We start from the raw sequence: 23,221 nt of genomic DNA on the forward strand, positions 1-23,221 counted from the left end.
TGGGCCTCAAGACGGAGAACGCCCCAAGGTGCCTGCCTCCCAAGGGCTTGGAGAGGCCTCTGGGACAAGAACAAAAGGACCTGCTGGCTGAGAACCTGAGGGCAGCCTGGATACCTCAGCATGGGTGTTGTTAGGGAGGCGCTGCTCAGAACCGCCAGGACAGGCACTGGACAAGTTCTGACGACTAGACAGCCTGCAGCCTCCCTTCTCTGAACCTCAGTCCCCACCCTCCCACCCCCCAAACCGGGCTGGTAATCCCTACTGCATAGCATCAGGTGGATCCGACGAGATGGCCCCACACCTGGGGCTGAGCACACGGTAAATGCTTAATAAAAGACTGGTTACTATTATCGTTACCATTATTGTTGAGAGTACTTAAAAGCCTGGGCTCTGGAGCTAGACAGCCTGGGTTCAAATCCTGGCTCTCCCTCTTCCTAAGTGGGTGGCTTTGGGCAAGTCACTTAACCTCTTGGGGTGTGGTTTCCTCCTCTGAACACTTGAAATACTAATGGCGCTGGCCTCCTGGAGTGTTGTGAGGATTTGGTGAGTAAATGCTCAGGCGGCACTTACAGAGCTGTGTACCACACGCACGCATTGGTGGTGCTCAAGAAATTCTGACGGCTGTAGCTTCTGGCAGATCTGGAGATTGGGAGACCTGATTCAAGGCCCGGTCCTGACCCTCCCTGGCGGGACGATCTCAATCAGGACTCCTCCGTCACTTTTCCTCATCTGGAAAATGGTGGCAGGTACCCCTGTTGGGGCTGCCCTGGTAGGCCTCGGGTCACCTGCATCAGTGCCATCCCTCCCCAAGTGCCAGCAGTCAGGGTCACGTGACACAATGCTCTGAAAACAATGTGGGGGGCTGTAGGCATGTGGCAGGGGGAGATGGTTAAGAGTCCTTCTGCTTCATTTTCTTTATCTGGCTAAGGACAGAAATCCCTGCTGTGCCCATTTCTGTGGAATTTCACTTGTATCAACTACCCTAACAAATGTTAGAACTGCTGGAGGCAGAGCAAAAAACAACTCACAACCTCAGTCTATGAGTCTGAGGGACAAGCACAGCCCCGTGTCCCTGTGTCCTGGGTCTAGACCTGGAGCTCCGTGAGGTCAGGGCCTGGGTTCCTTCCTGCATCAGCCTCTAGCCCTAGTCCCTGCTTCCACCCAGGTCCCCACCATGGCCTCCTTCCTCCCTGGTCTCCTTGCCTCTGGTCTCAGGCTCCGGAAATAGCCCTCCACAGTACAACCATGGTTGGATCAGTTCTAAACCTTCCATGGCTCCCCGGTGCCCTCCAAGGTAAAGTTCCCAAGTCTCCTGAGGGCCCTCGATGGTCTGACTCTCACTCATTAATATAGCCCCATATCCCCACACTCACCCTCATCGTCTAGAGCCTTTGACTTTGCAGGTTCCACTCCTTTCAAATACTTACTTTGGCCTCAATGCCTTTCCCCAAACCCTTCCCTCTGCCTAATGGTCTTCCTGCCGGCCTTGCCAGGCTCACATCTGCACACCCTGCATATCTCACTCTAGAGACCCTGGCCTCTTCTCCAAGAAGCCCTCCCTGACTTCCCACAGCCTCCTGGCTTCCCCCATCCCAGCTCAGATCACTCTGGATGCTCACTGTCTGGGGACAGAGCTGTGTCCTCAGACCAACTAGCACATGGCCAGGCCCAGAGGCATAGGGCCGGGATACTCAGTCAAAAGTGGATTAATAAATGAGATGTTAAGGAAGGGTTGGTGACTGGTCACCCTCCCTGACAGTTGCTCTGACAAGGCCTGGCCTGGCCTCTGGCTCTCCCCGCCTCTGACCTCAGCCCTCTGGCCATACCAGCTTTCCTCAGCTGTGCTCCTTCTGGCCTAGAAGCTTTCCTGCCAGCCTCCTAGGAGGCTCTTCCACCCCGCGGTTGCTGGTTACAACTCATCCTTCAACTCTTGGCTTACACGCCCTTTCCTGAGGGCAGCCAGACTGGATTTCACACCTGGAGGCCTGCCCAGCACACCCCCAGTTCCCCTACATGGCACCGACCGCACCTGTGATATTTACCCGGCACAGGCGTGAGGTGAGGGCTCCAGTCCTGATCCTGCCACCCCGAGGCAGAAGGCCCTGCTGGAGCCTCCATCTTCCCATCTGTAACCCAGCACTATGGCCCAGGGGGACGAGCCAGCCAGCCTGGCTTTGAAGGCTGGCTCCAGGATTTACTAACCATGGGATCCAGGGCAAGTTACTAACCTGGCCTCCGTTTCCTCTAAATGAGCATAATCCTAGCACCCGCTTGTTAGGTTTGTGAAGACGAAATGAGTGAATATTTCCAAAGGGCTGAAAACAGACCCTGGTACCGTAGGGGTGTGTCTGAGGGTTCGGTGAGATAACTCACACGCAATGCCTATTATCACGGTGATGCCCCCGCCAGTCCTCCAGACATGGCAGCTGTCATCACGATTGTCAACTCTGTTACTCCATCAGAATTGTGGGGGCCTGGCTCCCAAAGCTCAGGAAAAGTTTGCTAACTGGTAGAGCCCTTGAGAGTGCATTTCCAACAGGAGCCCTCTGAAAGCACGGCACTGAGCCTTCCAAGTCCAGTCCCTTGCCTGACAATGTGACTTCCTGCTGAAACATCTACGCTAATCTCCCCCTGAGCCCCTCCCAAGGTGGGGAGCTCACCTCTCTCGGGAGCCAGTTTGCAAGTGGCCCCGTCTAAAACGAGCCCTCACCCGACCCATCCACCCACATCTCTTACCTGTCCCAGGTCGGCCCATGATGACTTCCTTTTTAGGGGCAGGATGGCTGGTGTAGCTGCTGGGCACCAGGACGGGCAATAGGGCAGCAGGTGAGGGGTGGAAGGCCACCGGCTGGAAGGGTGAAGAAGCCAGGCCAAAGGTAGGCATCGGCTGGGCCACGGCAGTCGGCGCGGCTGGAGGCACGGTGATGGGCACGGGGGCTGGCAGAGGTGGGGGCAGGCCAGGCTTCCCACTGGCCACCCCGGGGGGCACTGGGGTCTCTCTGCAGCCCCGCCCAGGTCCCGCTGCCCGCGCCTCGCTGGCAGTGCTCACCTCCCCAGGGAATTTGGAGGGCAGCGGCACATCGGGGTTGCGAACAATAACCGGCGAGTCCCGCTGCACAGCAGGAACCCTGCGCACAGAGGGCCCAGGGTCCGAGGTCAGGCCAGCAGGTGGGGGCAACAGCAGCAACGGCGAGGGCTGGCGGGAGCGAGAGAAGGGCACAGCAGGTGACACCGCCCGGAAGCCAGCCGGCGTGGAGGGCGTCGGCGTGTGGGACACCGAGTCCACGCCAGAGTCTAGGCTGTCGCTCTTGGGGAAGTCCGGGGTGGCTCCTCCGCCCCCTGTGCCCGGGGCCCCCAGAGCCCCTGGGTGGGGCAGCAGCTCTGTCTTCCTCCGCCCAGGGCTGATGGGCACGGTGAAGGTCAGGTTGGTCTGGAAGGTAGGTAGGATGCCAGAAGAATGGCGCTCTCTGGGGGCGGGTGGCGGTGGGTGGGGGCCCAGGTCTGGTGGCGTCAGCACGCCTCCCTTTGGGGTGCTGGCGCTCAGGTGGCGGCTGCGAACAGCAGTGCGTTGGATGACTGGTGAGGCATTGATGGGGCTGAAATTGGCAGGGCGGAAGCCAAAGAGCGGCGACGGGGAGGGCGATGGGGCAGGTGAGAAGGGCGACTGCGTAGACACGGGGGAGAAGGAGGGCGTGCCCGAGCGAGAGCTGCCCAACGACACCAACATCACGGCCGCCTCACACTCATCGAACTCAAAGCGTGACAGGTCAGCGGGAGCCACCAGGCGTGGGCGTGAGTCCCCACGGGCCGCCACACTGCTGGCCTCACTGTCACGCGATGTTTCGTCGCCCCAGTCAAACTCGGTGCTGCCCTCGCGCGCCGCCACGCCCGCCGGCCGCCCGGCGCCACCAGGGCCACTGTCTGCCAGGCCCTCCATCTCCTTGGTTCGCATGGACAGGTGGCGTGAGCAGTAGCCCCGCCGCTGCGACTCCTTCATGCAGCCGTCTCGGGAGCACAGCCGTCGCCACTGCTTGCCATTGAACTTCTTGCGGATTCCGTTGGGTGTGCAGACCACGTCACCCTTCTTATACTTCTGCTGGGCGGCTGTCAGCGGGGTGCGGGCCCGGGCGGCGGGCGCAGCCCCCTTCTCCAGAGAGGCCACGCTGCTGCTCCGGCTGCCGCCCTGGCTCCCCTCTTGGCAGGGTGAGGGCTGCTCGCCAGGGCGGCCTGGGCCTGCGAAAGCCGGGGACTTCGGTGGCGGTGACAGGAGCTGGGGCGGGGGCAGTGGGAGCAGGGCCGGGGTGCCCAGGGCCGGCGGGTGCTTCTCCTCGCCCTCCTCGCAAGTCCCCAGGTTGCCACCGAAGCTGATCTTAGACACCTCGGCATCCTCAGGCTGCTTGGGGTCCAGAGCAGCAGGGCAGGGGGGTAGGGTACCCGCTGGCTCAGCCTGCTCCTCCTCAGGGCCCGCAGGGGGCTTCCTCGGTGGAACCTCGGGTTCCCAGGGGGGCCGCAGCAGGCGCAAGCTGGAGCGGGCCACCCACACGGCCTCCTCGGGCTCACGGTGCGGCAGCTGTGGGGGCTGTGGCAGGGCGGCTGGGGGGCCTGGCTGGGTGTTGGGGCCAGGGCTGAGGCGGACCTTGTAGGCAGCCGGCTTGGTGGCCACCTCCACCACCACACCCTCACGGTAGGCAGCCACACCAGGCTCCACACAGGTACAGACAGCGGTGCCCACCACCAGGGCACCCGGCGGCGGCGTGGCATCCAAAACCACATCTACACCGCCGCCGCCGCCGGGTGCCCCCTCGTAGAAAGTCAGGGCCCGGTCCCCGGAGAACTGTACCCCCAGGTCCTGGCTTCTGCGCACCTGGCGCACCACGGCCGGTAGGAAGAGGCCATCTCCGCGCCGAGCCAGCACCCGTTGGGACCTCAGCTGTCGCAGGTCATATCCACCACTGGCGCCACTTGGGGGCCAGGGGCCTGGCCCGCAAGCTTCGGCTGGCTCATCTTCCAGGTCAGCCGAGTGCTCGCTGGCTGTGTCAGTGGAAGAGGAACGGGTGGAGGTGGGTGGCCGTGGAGGTACACCCAGGGTGCCAGCCTCCTCCGGGGTCCGTGCTCTTTCTTCGGGGGCCCCGGCCGCCCCACTGCTCCCACTGCCAGCTCCGTGCTCCTCCACATATTTCTTCTTGGGCGCTCGAGACTTGAATGTGGCCGTCTTACGGCTGAGGGAGGGCTCCCAGCGGCTTGCCTCCCCCTCTACCTTGGGGTCCTCGGCTGGGCCTGGGGCCGCCGGGTCATCAGGGTGCAGCTCGGGGGGCAGCCCTTCCGCCCCAGGGCCCCGCTCGGACTCCTCCTCTTCACCCTCCTCAGCCTCTTCTGGCCCCGGAGGTGGCTGCTGCTGCTGCTGCTGTGCCTCGTCGTCTTCCTCCTCTGGCTTGTCGCCCTCCCCAGCCCCTCGCCGTCTCAGGGCCTTGGCCCGGGTGGCTGGTGGGGACTTGCCGCCACTGCCAGAACCCGGGAGGCCGACACATGCCTTCTTCATTGGCTTCATCTTTTGTCCACCTGCAGGTGGGAGGCAGACAGGGATCATCGGGAGCAACTCAAGGGCCCCCCAGAGCCAGTGTGCCCCAAGACTTCTCACTTGCTGAGGCCACTGCCTCAACTCCATGATGCCCAAAGCCTCTTTCCTGGCTGTCCTCCACTCATGTGGGCCAGGGGCCCCAGACACAGACTGGCACCGTGTACCCTGAGTTATACAGTCTGGCTCCTCGGGGACACTTACATATATCTGCTCCCTCTAGAGAGGCCACAGCAAGTGTGTGCAACTGCCCAGGGGGACACAAAATGCAGTAACCGTTCATGCCTATGGAGCACTGACTTTGTGCCAAGCCCTGGGCCGAACTTGATTTTATTAACCCATTTGATCCTGACAACAGCCCTGAGAGGCAGGTGCGACCAACAGCCCTAGTTGAGGAAACTGAGGTACAGAGACATCAAGCAACTTGCTCAAATTCATCCAGCTAGGAAATGGCAGAGCTAGGGTCTGAACCCAGGCAATCTGGCTGCTCCAGAGTCTGTGCTCCTAACCATTTCAGTGTGCCGCCTGTCACATGATCCAGAGGGCACGCTTCCTTGCACTGTCACTGTCCAGAGAGCACACACACTCATACACACACATGCACAGGAACACAGTCACAGAAAAGGAGGTGACTGGGCTGTGATGTGAGCCTCTCTCCACCCCCACCCCCAACCCCTCTGGGCCACCTGGCATGGCCAGACATTGTGGGAAGGAGTGGGCAGCTGGAAGTCCTAAGGGACGGCTGCCCACTCTTCTCTGCACCCCAGGCCTGCGAGGTATAGCCATCTCCCCAGATCCTGGCAGGGAGCAGGCAGGGGCACGTCTGGGGCAAGAGCTTATACCCAGTACTGCCACGGGGCCGTGCATGAGCACACGCACGCGCACAAAAACACACACAGAGGCACACACACGTCATCACACAGTGGGACACAGAGCTACACCCCAGGGTTTCGCTGTCCCACTGGATGGGAGCCTGCCCCTCCCCCACAGCACCCAGCGTGATACCAGCAAGCCCAGCCCCCCTTCTGGCCTGCACACATCCCCGCCCTGACTGGGCTGCCTCTGGCAGGGTGGCTGAGCTGGCCAGGCCCCCTGGGGCCCCCAAATATGCCCTCCGGCTCCAGGTGGGGGTAAGTGGGAGAAGGTCAAAGAAAGCAGGGCAAGCCCAGCAGGCCAACCTCACCCACTTCCTGAACAGTCATTACTGCCCGCCCCCTTTCAAGCTGCCCTGAGAAAAGAAAAGGGAAAAAACTTTACTCTAAAGTGACTAAGAGAACCTGAGAGGCCAAAAGGGGGCCTCTGGGAGGGTGGGGGTGCCTGGGACCATAACCCAAACGCAATCTGAGACACCCCCAACTCAGTGTGCAACCTCCCCCAGGAACCCCTGATCTCGTGTTCTCCTACTTGGGGCCTGCTCCTCCAGTGGACCCTGCAATCTCAGGCTGCTCCTTCTCTGGACCAATCCTGGGGTCCCCACAGGCAGAGCCTGTAGGGTCCGGGGCTTCTCACACTGGGGCAGGCATCCAAGTGCCCAGGAGTTGGGAAGCTGCCACCACCTTCTCCCCACTGACCCGCTGGGCCACCATCCTGGGGACTGAGATCCGGCCCCAGTCCTGCCCAAACACAAACCTTTGCATACCCCACCCAGGGCCTACAACCATACCGCCTGGCACCCCTGGACCCTGCCACCTGATCCTGCCTCTTCACCCCAAAAGCCAAGCCTTTTTCTTTCCCCTGGGGCCTACTCTCTCCCTGTTCACCCCACTTTGGAGAACTCCCACCCAAGGCCCTGTGGGCCCTCACCTCCTTCAGAATCTAAGCAGTAACTCCTGGAAGCCCAGGCCGGCCCAGGCCCTGGTTCTTCAGGGTCTCATGCCCTCTGGTCCCATCAGCCCTGCTGGCACCAGCTTCTCTGCCACTCTCTCTCCCATCCTGTCACCACCTCTACCTCTCTCCTCACAGGCCCTAGGCCCCCTCCTCAATCACCCCATCCTTGTCACCCTCATCTATCTCTGCCACCTCTTCCTCCCAGTCACTCTCCTGTCAGCCATCTCCGGACCTGTCACCTTTTCTCTCCATCACCTCTCCTTGTCACCCCTCCAACTCTGTCCCCTCCCTCTCCCTGTCACCCTGATCTAGTCCTGTCACCCCTCCATTCCTGTTACCCATTCTCTGCCCACCATCCCCTCTCCGTCACCCCTTTTCTGTCTCTCTTCCTCCCCACCACTTCATCCACTCTATCCCCCCTTCCCACCATCCAACCCACCTTTTTTCCCCCTGTACCCCCTCCCCGTCCCTGCCACCTGTCCCCTCTCGGCCCCCAGCACCCCAAATCCCCCCTGCCCGTGTCAGCCCTGGCCCCGCCCCTCACCTCGGGCTCGGCGGGGTTTCGGGGCGGGGGGCCGTGGCCCCGGCTCGGTCCGGTCCGGTCCCTCCCCGCCCCCCCTCCGGCTCTCCCTCTCGATTCTCCCTTTTTTTTTTTACTCCAACACACAAAATGGTGAATGGACCTGCAACAGCTGGAGCAGCCAGCCAATCACCGGCCACAACCCCGCTGACCGGCGCCGTCCTAGACCAATAGATGTTCGCAGCCTGGTCGGCTCCGCCTCTCCACGACGAGCGACATTCGCCACGACCAATCCCGCCCACCCGGCAGCGCAAGGGGGAGGGGCCAAAGTCCAAGACCGGCCTCCCTCTGGGACCGACACCAACCTGAGCCTACGACCGCCTGATCTGCCTAGGGCCCTGCCCCACAACAAGTGATGGGCATCAGCCTTGACCAATTGCAGGCCGTCCTAGTGCAGAATGACGAATACAGTACCCAGTCGCCCTGCACTCTAGGCCGGAACCCAGCCTCTGTGAGGGACAGTAGCCAATGAAGTGCAAGAAGGAAGGGCTAAGGAATAGGCTGTCCAATAAGCGGACTGAGAAGGCGTGGCCTGAGCGTTTGTTGACCGGCTAGTCGCAATTCCTGCTGGGAATGGTAGTCTTCTGACGTCTCCGGCCCATAGTCGACAGTACATAACAGACTACAACTCCCATGTGACAGAGTGCTGTAGCACCAAAGAACCCGGGCGAGGAGAAAAAGTCGGACAGGGCAGTTCCTGTAAGTCTCCCTGCACACCGGGAGCATCTTAGACCCAGGGCCCCAACTCACCCGGATTCCCGGCTCTGGCGTCGCCAGTGGCTCCTCTCAGTAGCGGCTGTAGCGGCACGAGGGGGAGGTGCGAGGAGCAGCCAACCGCCACCCGCAAGCCCCGCAGCCAATCAGCAGCGGCCGGGGCGGCGCAATGACCTCACCGGGTTCTACTCTGTTACCCCTCCCCCACGTGGTTGTTGCTGTCGGTAGCCGGGAGTAGGGAAGTTTGGGGTGGGGGGGAGGGGAGGAGAACGAGTGATGTCACCTTTCCCCCGCTTGATTGGCTGTAGGGTGGCCGGGACTATGACCAATCAACAGCTTCAGAAAGTCCGGCGCGGCCCCGCGGAAAGCCCTGTTGCCACCGGGAGGGGAGAGAACGTGCGCGTGTAGGGTGGCGCGCGCTGCAGTGGAGTGAACGCGCGCGGCCTGGGGCTCGGGGACCCTGGGGAAAAGTCCCCCCTTCCAAGACTTTGACATTTAGGGCGGTGCAGTTTTCTGACAGCTCCCCTCGGCTTGTCGGGGCATGGGATGGGGATATGCGGCGCTCCATGGGGCTTCACACCACATTCCCTTCTCACTACATTCTGTGGAGAGCTACTTTGTGGGTGTTCGCGCTTGGCGGGAGCGAGATTTTTTTTTTAAGGTCTCGGGTGGGGGGGGTGGAGTTCACACAGGGTAGGGAGGGGAGAGATATGCCTTGTCAGTAGTAGATTCCTGCAGCCCGGACACGGAGTTTATGCCAGGTGTGAAGCCGTCTGCAGTGCATCCATTCTCCAAATCCGTTGGATTTGCCCTAGATAGAGGGTAATGGGGAACAGTGAACACTGGCCTTAGGGGAGCCTTCCGCTGCCTGTGATGGGTTCCGAGGATGCACACAGGATTCATCCCAGTTGTGAAGAAAACGCACCCAACCTATCGCAGGTGCATGCTGTGCAACATTCCCACTGTGGGGCCAGTTCATCCCGGGGCTAGGAAGAAATATCAGTTGTCCATTGGGGTTCACTGAGTTTGAAGAGATTCATGTTATCCACCATCCACAGAAGATTTCGCTTTGAGAGAGGGAGAAATTTCACTGTCTACAAGTTCACACTGAGAAGGAATCTTACACTATTACTTACGCTATTGTATTATGACTTACATATGCCATTTCATAACCATGCTATTTTATGCTATTTTGTGCTATTTTGATCACGTTCCAGAAGAGTGTGCACTTAAGTATCGAGCAGGTTTTGAGTTTAGACTGTATGTTAAGTAGATGCTGGGTCTGAGGGAAGCTTATAGTATCAGAAGAGTTCCCATTGCCTACTCAGGTAGACCCTTGGAGAGTGGTTTACACTGTCATGAAAAGGGTTCACAGCCGCTGCAGAAGGCTCCCCATACATGGAGGTGTGCACTGTCCTTGTTAACTTTGTCATGGATAGGAGACATTATACTGTCCACGGGGAGGCACATACTGGGTGGGAGTTCACATTGCCCATAGCAGATTATATTGCATTAGAGGGAGACTTCCATTGATTGGGATGGTATTTCATGGTCCATGGTCAGTTCACATTAGGTGTGAGGGAGAATCAGCCAGCCGGTGGGGAGGTGTGTCCTGTCTATGAAGGAACTCACCTTGCCCAGGGAGCATTCTGCTGTAGTGAAAGAGCCTGTGCTGTTGGCTCAGGATCTGCTCAGCTGTGGTCAGTTTTACAATGTCCACCAGGCGGGGGGCGGGCAGGGGGGCGGCGGGGGGGACACCTGGGTGGCTCCATCAGTAAAGTGTCCAGACTCTTGGTTTCAGTTCAGGTCATGCTCTCAGGGTCACGGTACTGAGCCCCACATCGGGCTCCATGCTCAGTGTGGAACCTGCTTGTCCCCTCCCCCTGTGCTCCTCTCTCTCATAATAAAATCTACCAAAAAACAACAACAACACACACACACAAACAATGTCTACAGAAGAATCCTCACTGCTTATTGGAGTTATACCATACATGAAGGAGACCTGTGCATGGGAATTCATGCTAAGACCTATTTTCGCTGTCATCAAGGAAAGGTATGCACAGTCAGCTGTACCCTGCCCCTGAGAGAATTACATAAAATGTAGTTAACTTAGTTGTACAGTTCAATGGAATTACACTGTCCTGCGAAGTGGAGGGAAGGGGTGATGTTGCAGGAAGCAGAATAATAGAGGCTTAGCCAGGCTGCTGGGGTCAAACCCAGCTGGGCTTTTTCCCCAGCTGTGTAACTTAGGGCAAGTCATTTAATCCCTCTGTGCTTCCATTTCTACATCTGTACAGAGGTAATTAAGAAAAGAAAAAAAAAACCACCTTGGCATTAGGTTGTAATGAATTTATGTGCAAAGCATTTAGAACAGTGTCTCCAGCAGAGTAAATCCTCAAAAATCTTAGCTATTATTGTGATTGGCAGTACTCGGGAGGTTATCACTGCCTCAAGAGTTTGTGCCACCTCAGTCTCACTGGTCACCTTGTCCACGGTTTGTGTATGGTGGTGCTGGTCATGGTGGGGGCAGTGTTTTTCGGCAAGATTTCAGGGTTCAACAGATCTTTGGGGCATTTGTTGGTCTACCAGGAAGCATTTGGTCCAGTACTTGATGTCTTAGCTGTCACCTTATTTAGCTGTGTTGCCTTGGAGCCTGGAACCTCTCTAAGTCTCACTCTCTTCATCTGAAAAATGGGGATCATGGGAGTAGCTACGTGATAAAGTTGAGGTAGCAATGAAATCAGATGTTGAATCCAGGGCCTTGCATATAGTAAACGCTCAGTAAATAGGAGAAGCACTTTTTTTATGTGCCCCATCCTGTGTTGGGCCCTGGGAAATCCCTGCCATTCATGAATTCACCATTTCTTGGTCTTTATTTGGAGCCTCATTGTCTGTGACAGGTTACACCACCCTTCAGGGATGCCATTCTGTCTTAATACATATGTGTGTTGAAGGGAAGTTGGGTAATTTTTAATAGGAGAATTAGGACTTTGGAGAGGGGGTGCATAATATAATTTTATGAAGGTTACAAGGTCCAGGGGCTTAAAAGGAAGGTGGAATTTTCTCCCTTTTTATGGAAAAAGGTTACATTGTCAATGACTTAATAAAACTGACATAGTGACATTGAGGTTTATTGCAACCATTGGATTTTTTTTAAGATTTTATTTATTTGAGAGAGTGCCTGAGTGCTTGCACAAGCATGGAGTGGGGCAGAGATAGAGGGAGAAGCAGACTCCCTGCTGAGCACGGATTTCCCCCCTCCCCCATGTAACACTCCAGTGCGGATCCTGAGATCATGACCTCAGCTGAAGTCAGATGCCTAAAGGACTGAGCCATGCAGGCACCCTATTGCAATCATTGTTAAATCTGCACTGTTCACTGAGTGGCCCACTGAGGCTGGCGGCACCGTCCATGTGAGGGCACGGTGTCCATGGGTTACACTGCATGAGGCTAAATGACTATGGGGCTACACTGTTCACATGAAAAGTTACACCAGTTACAGAAATGACCCTATTTATATGCTTGTCTCCAGAGTGCATATGGGTTTACCCAGGTTGTAGGAATTGACCCTGTTGATAGAGGAATTCAAAGTGTTAAGCCAGCCGTGCTGCCTCTGTGGTAGAGCGCACTAATGAGAGTATATGCTATATGTAGGGGGACCCACACTGTTTATTTGCTGTCTCACCATGTATATGGGGCTCACACTGTTTATGAGAGTTACACTGCCAATATGTGGTTTACACCATTTATGTGGATTGCCCTTTTATATGAGGCTCACAAAGTTTATGAAGGCCGTGCTATTTGAGTGAGACTCACATTATTTATGAGGGTTACCCTGTCTCTATGAGGTTTATGAGGGTCGTGCTGCCTAAACCGGGGTTTGTACTGTTCTTCAGCTTTGCACTATTTGGGGTTTCCACTGTCCATATGAGAGCCACAGTGCAGATTGGAGTTTGTATCGTTATGGACTTCGTTCTGTCTGTATGATGGGTTCTGATTGTGGGGTTATACCAACTGTACCTGGACTCAGTTCATTTCAGCAGATACATATTACGAGACTGTTCTATGACCCACTGTGGTATAGGCACGGTGATAAAGCAGAGCTGACATTGTAGAGGAGGGATTCAGATGACAAGCTAATATATTACAGAAATATATATCTTTTTAAAAAAGATTTTATGTATTTATTCATGTGAGACACAGAGAGAGAGAGAGAGGCAGAGACACGGGCAGAAGGAGAAGCAGGCCCCATGCAGGGAGCCTGATGTGGGACTAGATCCTGGGACTCCAGGATCACGCCCTGAGCCAAAGGCAGACGCTTAACCGCTGAGCCACCCAGGCGTCCCAGAAATACATATCATGTGAGAATGAGTGCTATGGAGAAAAACAGTGCATAGAAGGAAGGGACATAGGGGTCTTGGAAGGGGGCTCCAGTTTATTTATTTTTTTTAAAGATTAATTATTTATTTATTCATGGGAAACACAGAAAGAGAGGCAGAAACATAGGGAGAGGGAGAAGCAGGCTCCCCGTGGAGAGCCTGATGTGAGACTCAATCCTACGACCTTGGGATCATGATGTGAGCCAAAGGCAGACATTCATCCACTGAGCCACCCAGGCATCTCAAGGGGGCTCCATTTTAAAATAGAGTGGTCAGTGGGCAGCCCCGGTGGCTCAGCGGTTTAGCGCCGCCTTCAGCCCGGGTGGTGATCCTGGAGACCCGGGATCATGTCAGGTTCTCTGCATGGAGCCTGCTTCTCCCTCTGCCTGTGTCTCTGCCTCTCTCTCTTTCTGTGTCTTCCATGAATAAATAAATAAAATCTTAAAAAATAAAATAAATAAAATAGAGTAGTCAGGAAGGGTCTTATTGGGAAGGTGGGTTTCTTTTTTTTTTTTTTTTAAGATTTTATTTATTTATTCATAGAGACACAGACAGAGGGAGAAGTAGGCTCCATGCAGGGAGCCCGACGTGGGACTCGATCCAGGGTCTCCAGGATCACGCCCTGGGCTGCAGGCGGCGCTAAACCGCTGTGCCACCGGGGCCGCCCGAGAAGGTGGGTTTCTTTTTCTTTTCTTTTTATTTTTTTTTTTTTTTTGGAAGGTGGGTTTCTGAATAAAAATCTGAAGGGGATGAAGGGCAGATCTATGTAGACTTCTGGAGGGAAAGCCTTCCAGGCAGATGGAACAGCACAGGCAAAATCCCTGAGGCAGGCATAAGCCTGGCCTGTTCAAGGAATCACAGGCTGGAGTGCAGCTGGCACAGAAATGGAGGGAGAGGTAGAAGGTGAAGTCAGGGAGGAAGGGCCTTGCTGGCCACTGCAGGGAGTTGGCTTTTACTCCCAGAGAACAGAGGATTTGGGGCAGCACTGGAATGTCATCTGACTTACTAGAACCCCTCTGGCTGTGAGTGAGGCACAAATTGTAGGGGCTGGTGGCAGCTAGGAGAGGGTGAAGAGTCCCCAGACCAGAGGTGCAAGGTGGTGGTGGGGAGGAGATTGATTCTGAAGCAGCTGAAAGTAGAGCATATGGGAGTTCCCTTCAGACCAGATGACAGGTGAGGGAAAGAAGTTAAGGATGACTCCAAGGAATTCGGCCTGGGCAACTTACAAAATGGTGTTGCAGGTGCCCACAATGGGGAAGACTGGTTTGGGGACAGTTTGTGGGAGCTGAGAAAGACTTGACAAGCTTGAGATATCCAAATGGAGACACTGGTGAGGCAGCTTGATGTGTGAGATTGGAGGCCAGGGGTGAGTCCTATGCTGGAGAGAGAAATTTGGGTGTAATCAGCATAGAGATGGCATATGAAAAACAAGGTGCTGGTGGAGATCACCCAGGGGGAGAGGAGGACCCAGGTCTGAGTGCAGGAGCCCTTCAGCATTTCAAGTCAGGGAGCTGAAGAAGGGTTATACTCTTTAATGGGACTACATTTTTTTTTTGTTTGGGGGTGGTCACACTGTTTAGGTGGCTACATTCTCCTTATAGGGTGATTCATATTATTTCTAAGGGAGCTACAATGTACCTAGTAATGGCTCATTGTTGCTCATTCTAGGTGATGATGGGTAGGTTGCAACTCTGATTTTTTATCATCCATACAGTTTCCTTTCTAGGAGTGAGGTCTGTGGAGTGTTGGGATTTCTTTGAGGACAGGTTCTGTCCATGCCTTAGTCTGATAGCAACAGGATAAATGTTATCTGTGTCAGGATGGTAAACTGGAACAAGAAGTGCTAGGTCCATGGGAGTGAGGGTGCTTTCACTGTCTGGACAGAGTTCTTTTCTCCCTGGAGCATGACACTGCTCACTGTAGGCGTGTCTTAGGTCTGTGAGAGGCTGCACTTTTCACAAGCCCCAGGGAGGGGGGATCTGTGTAGGTTTTTCACAGTGAACGGGAGCAGAGAGAGGACTGTCCTCCTTGTTCATTGGAATTGATACGGTCAGGGATCCCTGGGTAGCTCAGCAGTTTGGCGACTGCATTAGGCCCAGGGCGTGATCCTGGAGTCCCAGGATCGAGTCCCACATTGGGGTCCTTGCATGGAGCCTGCTTCTCCCTCTCTCTGTGTCCTTGCCTCTCTCTCTGTGTCTCTCATAAATAAATGAATAAAATCTTTAAAAAAGAAGAAAAGGAATTGATACGGTCTTGGTTGGATGGCACGTCTTTAAGGAATGACTGGTAGTGATGAATAGTTTCTATCACAAGTTCAGAATATGTGAATGTTTCATATGGTAATAGTGGGGTCCAGCTTCCCCAAGGATGGGGTTCACGAGGCAAGTGAACTATCCAAAAGGGCCTACGATGATTCTGTGGTAGAGTCACTCAACCCCTGAGGGGTTACACTATCTGTGGATAGGTTTTCACAAACCACCAGAGGTCACACTACCCAAGGGACATTTTCACCAGGGACTCTCATTCTCAGTGATGTCTCAGACTCTGCCACGAGGCACGCCCACCCATCCATGATTGTACTTCATTGAAACAGTAGGATTGAGTTATCCAACTGGGTCAGGGTGGGACTTATGCCATTAAGAGGCCATTTTACACTGTCGGTACCCTGTATTTGTTGCCTACTGTTCGGAGTCTATACAGTGAGGGGTCCTTACATTATTCATGGGGTATATAGTTCATTCGTTCTCCTACTAATTATTACCAGTATTTACTGCATACTTACTTCACATCCCCGATTTCTTAAAACAAGCTGGTCATGTTGGGTCTAATAAAATCCCCATTTTACAGATGAGGAAGTTGAGGCTCAAAGAGGCAAACTCCCTTGCTCTATGTCACAGACAGGAAGTAGCAAAGTTAGGGGTGCAACCTAAGTCTCTCTCTTGTCAGTGGGAGTGTGGGATCACTGAAGCCATTACAGACCTATAATCTTTGAAACTCAGCATTGTCTTTTTCAGAGGGGGGCGGACAGTGAAGGCGTTAACGAATAGTGGTGAAGGGTAGTGGTTCCAAATTGGATAGGTTTCCTTTGAATCCTGACTCCCAACACTTCCTGGCTGTAGGACTTTGGCAGGCTGATTTCCCCTCTGAGCCTCACCTTCTTAATCTGTAAATGGGGGTAACAATAGTAACTTCCCTCTTTGGGATTTTGTGAGCATCAAATGACAAGATGCCCCAGACAATGCTTGGCCCAATGCCTGGCACATCATGAGCGCTAGGAATTCGGGAGCTGTTATAATAACAATGATGGCGATTATTATTGCTGGACCACACTGCTCCCAGAGGGTTACAATATCCGTGGGGGAGCTGCACTGTCCGTAGGCAAGGTTACATAATTCCCCAGGGAGGTGATGCTTCCCTCGAGGCCTTGGCCTCCATGGAGGAAGAGGCTAGAGACTTCTGAGGCAATGGTGAGGGACTGCTCTAATGCATCAGGAAGCTCCAAGAAGTAAAGAGTCTGACCCTGCTGGCCTTCCCTCCCAGTGGCTTGTCTTTCCCGGCCCATCTTCTCAATTTCAGTTTCTCTGAGCATCACTCCCCCACCCCCTCCAATATGCCTCTCCTTTGGTACCTCAGAGTCTTCTTTGAAACTCTGTCTCCAGGCTCAGTCGTGGATATCGCTTCTATTTGCCCTCTACCCTGCTGCCAGCTCCAGCTAGCCATCTGATCAGCACTGATTTCCTGTTTCCTGAAGCCTCAGGCTCCATCCATCCCTCCCCGCTGCGGAGAACAGACTTAACACTGCCCTACGCACTGGCCCTCATCCTTAAGCCTACCTTCCTCTCTCCTGGCGACCCCCCAGTGCCCCTTGGGAGCACATTTGTTCAGACTTTGATCGCCCCCTCGCATCCTGGCTCCACCTCCGGAACCCCCAGCGCCGGCGATGGAGGTGGGGGTACCTCCGACGCCAGCCGTGTCCTTAGGACAGCTGCTGCCCGAGGATGGAGTGTGTGTGGGGGGATGCTCCCGAATGCCTTCTCTCTGGTCACTTCCTCACCAGCTGGGATTGGGGCTATCTGGAAGGCCAAGACCCCATCCCATCCCCGGAGGAGCAGAGGGCACAGCCGCCTCCCCGTTTCCGATGCTGGGAAATGCTTCCCACCCATTCCACCCCACCCCCGGACAGCTGCCCCCATGCAGGCTTAGGGCTGGGGGGGGTGGGTGGGCGGGTAGGGTAAGGCCAGGGTGGGAAATGTGGTCTTGATCATCCCCCAAGGTCTTGACCCTGCCCCCCTGCAGTGAAGATCCTGACCCCTCCCGAAAGGTCCAGGCCTTTCAAAAGTTTCTGACCCCCCACCTCCAGTTTCCCCCCTCCCCTCTTACAAGCTCCCAAAAGAAACTCTGGATTTTGCAGTGGGGAGGAGAGGAGGAGGGGCGGCAGGTCGCGAGTGCCGAGGACTCAAGTTATCTGCAGACTTGGAGCCTCAGAAAAGGGTCATGACCCCCAGGACCCCATCCCACCCCCGCCCCCTCCTTCCTTCCTCCCCCGCCGCGCGGCCCCTTTAAGCCCAGAGCCGGCCGGTCCTCAGTGGCTGCGCGCCGGCGAGTGTGTGTGTGAGTGCGCGGGGAGGGGGCGGGCGCAGTGTCTCCATGGCGACGCGGCGGTGACGTCGCCGGCCGGGGGGCGTGGGCGTCCCGGCCCCGGAGTGCGATATTAACCCGGGAGGCGGCGGCGGGGAGGGGAGAGGCTCTGAGAGGCGAGGCCGGGTGAAGCGCCGAGGGCGGCCCGACGGGCGCGGGACGGGACGGGGCAGCGCGGGCGCCGGGAGCTGCGGCCCGGAGTCGGGGCGCCTCGCCCCGGGCCCCCCAGCATGAAGACCCCGGCGGACACAGGTGGGGGCGGGGGCAGCACGTGTGGGGGAGACTTGTTGCCCCGGGAAACCAGGCGTAGAAACTTTGGGGGGGCTGAAGGGTTTCGGGGTAGCCCGAGGGATCCCCAGTTCCGGGGGACCCCCGAGCACTCGAGACCTGTTGCTTCTCGTGGCGCAAGCGAGGGGTGCTGCATGGGACCCCCAATTTCTGGGTCTGGGCGGAGTGGTGTGGGTGCCGCGAGTCCTGGTCCTCTCCCTGCTGGACCCCGAAAGCTGGGTTCTCCCCCACTCCTGGGATCACGGGGGTGGCGGGGTCCCTCCCCGCCGCTCTGTCACGTTGCACTCTGGGGGCCGGGACGTGTGCGGGGCGTGTGTGGGGGGGCTGTCCACGGGGCCCGCTATTCCCGGTTCCGCGCTGCGTGGTCCGGCCCATGACCTTCACCGCGGCGCTTGCCCCGCACCGGCTTAGAGGGGGATACGGGATGGCTTCTAGGAGGAAGGCGTGATTGGGGAGCCCGAGACTCGGGGTCCGGGCTGCGCCGCCCCTCCCCCGCCCGTCTCCGCCGGCTCCTCGCTCCCCCGCCCGCGCCGAGTCGCAAAGTTCCAAAGCGCAGCCCGAACGTTCGAAAAAGGAACTTTTTGTTTCCGACCTTAGAACGCGCGGCTTTAAGGTGGCTCCGGAGAGACCTGGGTAGCCTCCTCCCGCGCCGCCGGGGCCTCGGGGTTGAGAAGGGTGGGGAAGGTGGGGGGGACGCGGAGGCTCCCCCTTCGCCCCCCCTCCCTCATCCAGCGCTTCTCTTTCAACCGGCCGTCTTTTCCCTCCGCCCCCCTCTTCCCCGCCAACTTGCTCCTCCTTAAGGGGCCAAGGTTCCCCTCCCCCCCGTCCGTCGGCGGGCGGGGGGCAGCGGGATTAACCCCCCTCCCACTCGGACTTTCCCCCCTCCCCTCCCCCGCCGCCCCCGGGCTCGCGCGGGCTGGACTTTGCGCCCGAGCGCGCTGGGGGGAGGGGTCCCAGCCGCCCCCTGCCCGTCTACCCCGTCGGAATCCGGCCCGGGGCGGGGACGGGGGAGGGGGAAGGGGGCCGGGCGCCGCTGTTCAAACTTGTTTCCTTCCCCCGGCGGCGGCCGCGGCTCGGGCTCCTGTGTGCGGGTGTGTGCCCCGACCGGCCCACCCACCCCGCCCCCCCGCTCGGCGGGTGGGGGCGGCTCTTAAAGGGCTCCGAGCCGGGCTCCGGCGCCTGGGGATTGGGGCCGAGGAGGGGGGCAGGGGGGTGGGGCAGGGGTGCAGAGTGCTGTAGGGTCAGTCACGTGCGTCCCACATACTCTCTGGCTCCCACAGGCTGCGGGGCCGCTGGGCCTTGGGGGCAGCAGGAGCCTCCCCTCGCCCGAGGAGGGGGCCTAGGCGCCCAGACAACCCCGCCTCGTCTTCCCTCCCTGCTGCGGGCCTTCTCCTGGTGGGACCGGCTGGGCCGCTCCCCTACCCCTGTCTTGGGGCCGAGCCGCGCGTGTGGATTCTCCGGTTGGGGGAAGGGGCGGGGGCCTGGAATGGCTTCCCGATCGGTCCATCGGCGCGTCTGTCCGTCTGCACGCCCCTCATCCGATCCTCCATCCCGGCCCCTCTAGTCTCTGCCGCGGCTGTTTCCCACTTCCTGTTTTCTTCCCGGCTCTGGCGCCACCGAGGGCTGCCTGTAGTGGGGGAGGTGGTAGGGCCCCCCAGGAGGTCGGCGTGTTCTTCCTCTACCACCACCCCTCCCTTCCGACCCCCATGGTCCCTTTAAAAAAAGTTTGGCCAGTCATGTGAATTTGGGGGGTGCCCAGGAGTTCTGTTCCCCACCCCTGGTTTCCAGTCCGTCTGGGAGAATCCCTACCCCGCCTCTGTGGGACCCAGGTGTGCCTTCTGGGACCCTGCCATCCCAACCCTTCCTGTCTTGTCTGCTGCCACCTCTCCATCCTGTCTCAGAATGTCCTGAGCACCTCTCTCAGTGTCAACTGCTTGCTGTCTGTTTCACTGCCACCCCCATGCTCCAGGGGTCCTGCTCCCCTAAGCTTTCTTGGCGCAGGCCCGGTGGTTCCCTGTTGAAGCACGTGGACCCATACACAACACACACTCACACATGCTCCCCTTGCCCGTGCCTGGCTCCTGGCTCCAAGGCCTGGGGAACAGAGCCCCATTGAGACACCCTGACGTCACCCCCGCTCTTCTTCTCCCCCCAAAGCCAGGAACAGGCCCTCATGTATGCCATGTCCGATGAGGAAAGCCGGGTAGGGGTGGACCTGGGAGTGGGGAGGGTCTCTAACTGGAGTGGGATCCTGGGTCCTAGCCCCTGAGGGAGGCTTGCTCAGGGAGGGGGGGTTAACGAGGCAGCCTGGGACGGCCCCCAGAAGGCAGCTTGAGGCCTTCCCAGAGCCCCCCACCTCCCTTCCGAGTTCCCTTTGTGTTGCATGTAGTCTCTCTCACTCCTTCTCTTCTGCAAAGTTTATTTTTAGCCTCCTGCTCCCCCGCTCCCAGGACTGTCGCTGCACACACGTTGCCTGGTTACCGGGACAAGGAGGCTGGGGCGGGTGGGCTGGGAAGGGTGGCTTTAATTTTGGGGGGGAGGATGGAAGTCAGTATACTCCCCCAACTCCAGACTGATGTCTCAGGGGCTTCACAACCCCCACCGCCAACACCACACACACTCCTGGGTCTGTGAGCCAGATTGGAGCTTAGGTGGGAGAAGCACAGAGCTTGGTGCCCTGAGTTGGGGGGAGGTAGGAGCTTTTTTTGTAGGACTCAGAGGGTACATGGAGCTAGTCATTTGGTAACTTTGGCTCCTAAGGGCCTTCGGGCCCTGAGGATGACCCTGGGACCTGGAATCTCCAGTGGGGTGAGGATAATGGGGATGAACACCTGGATTCCCGAGAGAGGGATGGGGCTATGGATGCTGGGATCTATGGAAGGCATTGTCAGGGGCTGTCACTTCTGAATGGAGCAGGGGCTGCTGGTGTAGGACTCTGGGACTGTAACCAGCTGGAGGTCGTATCCTTGGAGCCCCGAGGCGCTGGTTTGAGGCTGGGATTTCTGAATGGGGCTGTGACTGGTGGGGAATGCAGGCCATTCCATCCTACCCAAGGCTGGGGCTCAGGAAGCTGGTTCACTGTAGGGGATAGAGTCAGCTTTGGATTTAGAAGGGGTAGTGCCTGTGGGAGTAGGAACTGCTGAATCCCTGTGTCCCCAAGGGGAAGTATCCTCTGTTGGGAGTCCAGGCTGCGGTGGAGTTTTTGAGGGAGGCTCAGCATTGCCCCAGGCCTGGTTGGTACCTGCTTCAGTTGGGGCTTGAGGCAGGCCAGAGGCTCACTCCAGCAGCCTGACTGGGACTTGGGACCCCGCCCATCCTTTGCTGTCCACCTTGGCCTTCTCCCTCTGGTGGCATCAGGGCCCCTGCCCTGCCTCCCCCTCCTTCTCTTCCTCCCCTTCCCTCCTCCCACCCCTCCATTACCGGCTGCCTAGTGCTGAATTATTGATGGCCCCTGATTACCCGGGGGTTTGGGAAATGACAACCGCAGCCCCCCCACCGTCCCCCCCCCCAGGCTGCCCACCCCCTCCAGGGACCAGCCAGCCCACCACCAACCTCTACCCAAGGTTAATGCTGGGGGCGGGTAGGCAGGTGGGCAGGGAAGAAGCTTGAGGATGAGAAGGCGGAAGGGGGAACAGGCTGCAGCATTGCCTGCTCAGTCTCCAGGCCTGGGCTGGGGCGTTCCAGCCAGGTTGTGTCCATGCGCCTGGGTCCGGGGAGGGCAGTCAGCACAGAGGGTCTAGGGCTTGTTGGGGGGGGGCTCTCTCAGACAGTCTGGGTTTCACTCTCCAGGGAAGACAGAAGCCTCTGTGTGTGCAAGCGCTGACCTCATCGTCAACCAACCACCCCACCCCTCCTGGTCCTTTTAAGAAAAAAAAAAAAAATCATCGGGTCCTGGGGTGGGAGTCGGGCTCTGGTAGGTTTTGGGAGGGGAGACAGTGTTATGTTCCCAGAAGGGGACTGGAGCTGTGGGGTGAGTTGGGGGAGGGGTATAACTGGCCCTGAATGGGAATTGGGGGGGTCGGGGGGGATCGCCCCAACCCGGCTGGCCACGTGTGCCCCTTCCTGCCCCTCCCCCACTGGCAGCCCTGCCCGCCGGCCTGGCTTGGTGCCTGGCCCCCTGGCACTGGCCCCGGGACCCGCCGCCGACGGTTTCCTGTTTCTCCCGTGTCGCTGGAGCAGGCTCCAGCTTCCCTCCCCCCCCAGCTCCCGTCTAGCCCCCTCACACACAGACACACACTGTCTCTCCCTAACTCAGGTCCTGACTTGGCAGAGGGGAGACGGATTTCCCCACGTGGAGGGCGGGGTTAGGAGGGTGGACCCTGGGAGGGGACCTGAAGCCTTGGACTTGGCATCCTGACCCGGGGCCACTCCCCTGCCTCCTGTCTGTCCCCAGGGTTTGCCTTCCCGGATTGGGCCTACAAGCCGGAGTCGTCCCCTGGCTCGAGGCAGATCCAGCTGTGGCACTTTATCCTGGAGCTGCTGCGGAAAGAGGAGTACCAGGGTGTCATCGCCTGGCAGGGGGACTACGGGGAATTCGTCATCAAGGACCCTGACGAAGTGGCTCGGCTCTGGGGTGTCCGCAAGTGCAAGCCCCAGATGAATTATGACAAGCTGAGCCGGGCCCTGCGGTGAGGAGGGGCAGAAGCCCCTGGGCAGAGTGGATGGCCCCCACTGGCTGGGGAGCCCCCACTGGCTGGGGAGCCCCCACTGGCTGGGGAGCGTATAACCCACGGGAATAGGCTTCGGGTTTGATCCTTTGCCAGCTCGGAGCGGTGCGACCACGGGCAAGTCCTAATCCTCCTTGGAGCGCTTCTGTCACATAGAAGTGTCCTGAGGAGAGACTACAGTCTGGGTGTGGCCTCTAGTCTTGGCCCCAGACCTGAGGGGAGAGCTGTTTCTCCTGGGTCCTTGGCTTCTCGCGTGTGACCCAGGTTTCTTGGTCCTCCTTGGTGAGCGACACCCAACTTGCGTCGAGTAAGGGTCTAGACTGGGGTCCCTGCGTGACTGACGGTCCAATGTGTTTCTACGCCCACAGCTATTATTACAACAAACGCATTCTGCACAAGACCAAGGGGAAACGGTTCACCTACAAGTTCAACTTCAACAAACTGGTGCTGGTTAATTACCCTTTCATCGATGTGGGGTTGGCTGGTGAGTAGTTGGGCTGGGGGTTTGGCCTCAGAGGGAGGAGAGGATGGGCCTGTGTCCAGGCTGGACCGC

General features: G+C 57.9%; 2 protein-coding genes across 9 annotated transcripts in view; one reads left to right on the forward strand and one right to left on the reverse strand.

The window, feature by feature from the left end:
• The window catches only part of CIC (capicua transcriptional repressor), a 26,552-nt gene extending 17,673 nt beyond the window's left edge, over positions 1–8,879 (reverse strand). For 5 of the 7 annotated variants that reach the window (XR_013353307.1, XM_077850052.1, XM_077850035.1 and 2 more), the window contains exons 1-2: positions 7,947–8,097; positions 2,737–5,559 (exon numbers count right to left, since the gene is read on the reverse strand). Coding sequence is in view for 6 of the 7 variants with exons in the window: in XM_077850052.1 (XP_077706178.1) it covers positions 2,737–5,548 (2,812 nt within the window). In the remaining variant the exon portion in view is untranslated. Of the gene's footprint in view, positions 1–2,736; positions 5,560–7,946; positions 8,098–8,732 lie in introns of those variants that run through there. The other 2 variants (XM_077850059.1, XM_077850026.1) reach the window with 2 other exon arrangements.
• ERF (ETS2 repressor factor) overlaps positions 8,558–23,221 on the forward strand; it is a 19,528-nt gene continuing 4,864 nt past the window's right edge. Inside the window, exons 1-4 of one of the 2 annotated variants that reach the window (XM_077850175.1) lie at positions 8,558–8,681; positions 13,619–13,748; positions 22,395–22,629; positions 23,037–23,152. In XM_077850175.1, the coding sequence (XP_077706301.1) occupies positions 22,598–22,629; positions 23,037–23,152 (148 nt within the window). In that variant the 5' untranslated portion in view covers positions 8,558–8,681; positions 13,619–13,748; positions 22,395–22,597. Of the gene's footprint in view, positions 8,682–13,618; positions 13,749–17,806; positions 17,966–22,394; positions 22,630–23,036; positions 23,153–23,221 lie in introns of those variants that run through there. The other variant, XM_077850172.1, reaches the window with a different exon arrangement.

The sequence above is a fragment of the Canis aureus genome, chromosome 1, assembly GCF_053574225.1.
Source record: "Canis aureus isolate CA01 chromosome 1, VMU_Caureus_v.1.0, whole genome shotgun sequence".
In the NCBI taxonomy this organism is placed as follows: Eukaryota; Metazoa; Chordata; class Mammalia; order Carnivora; family Canidae; genus Canis; species Canis aureus.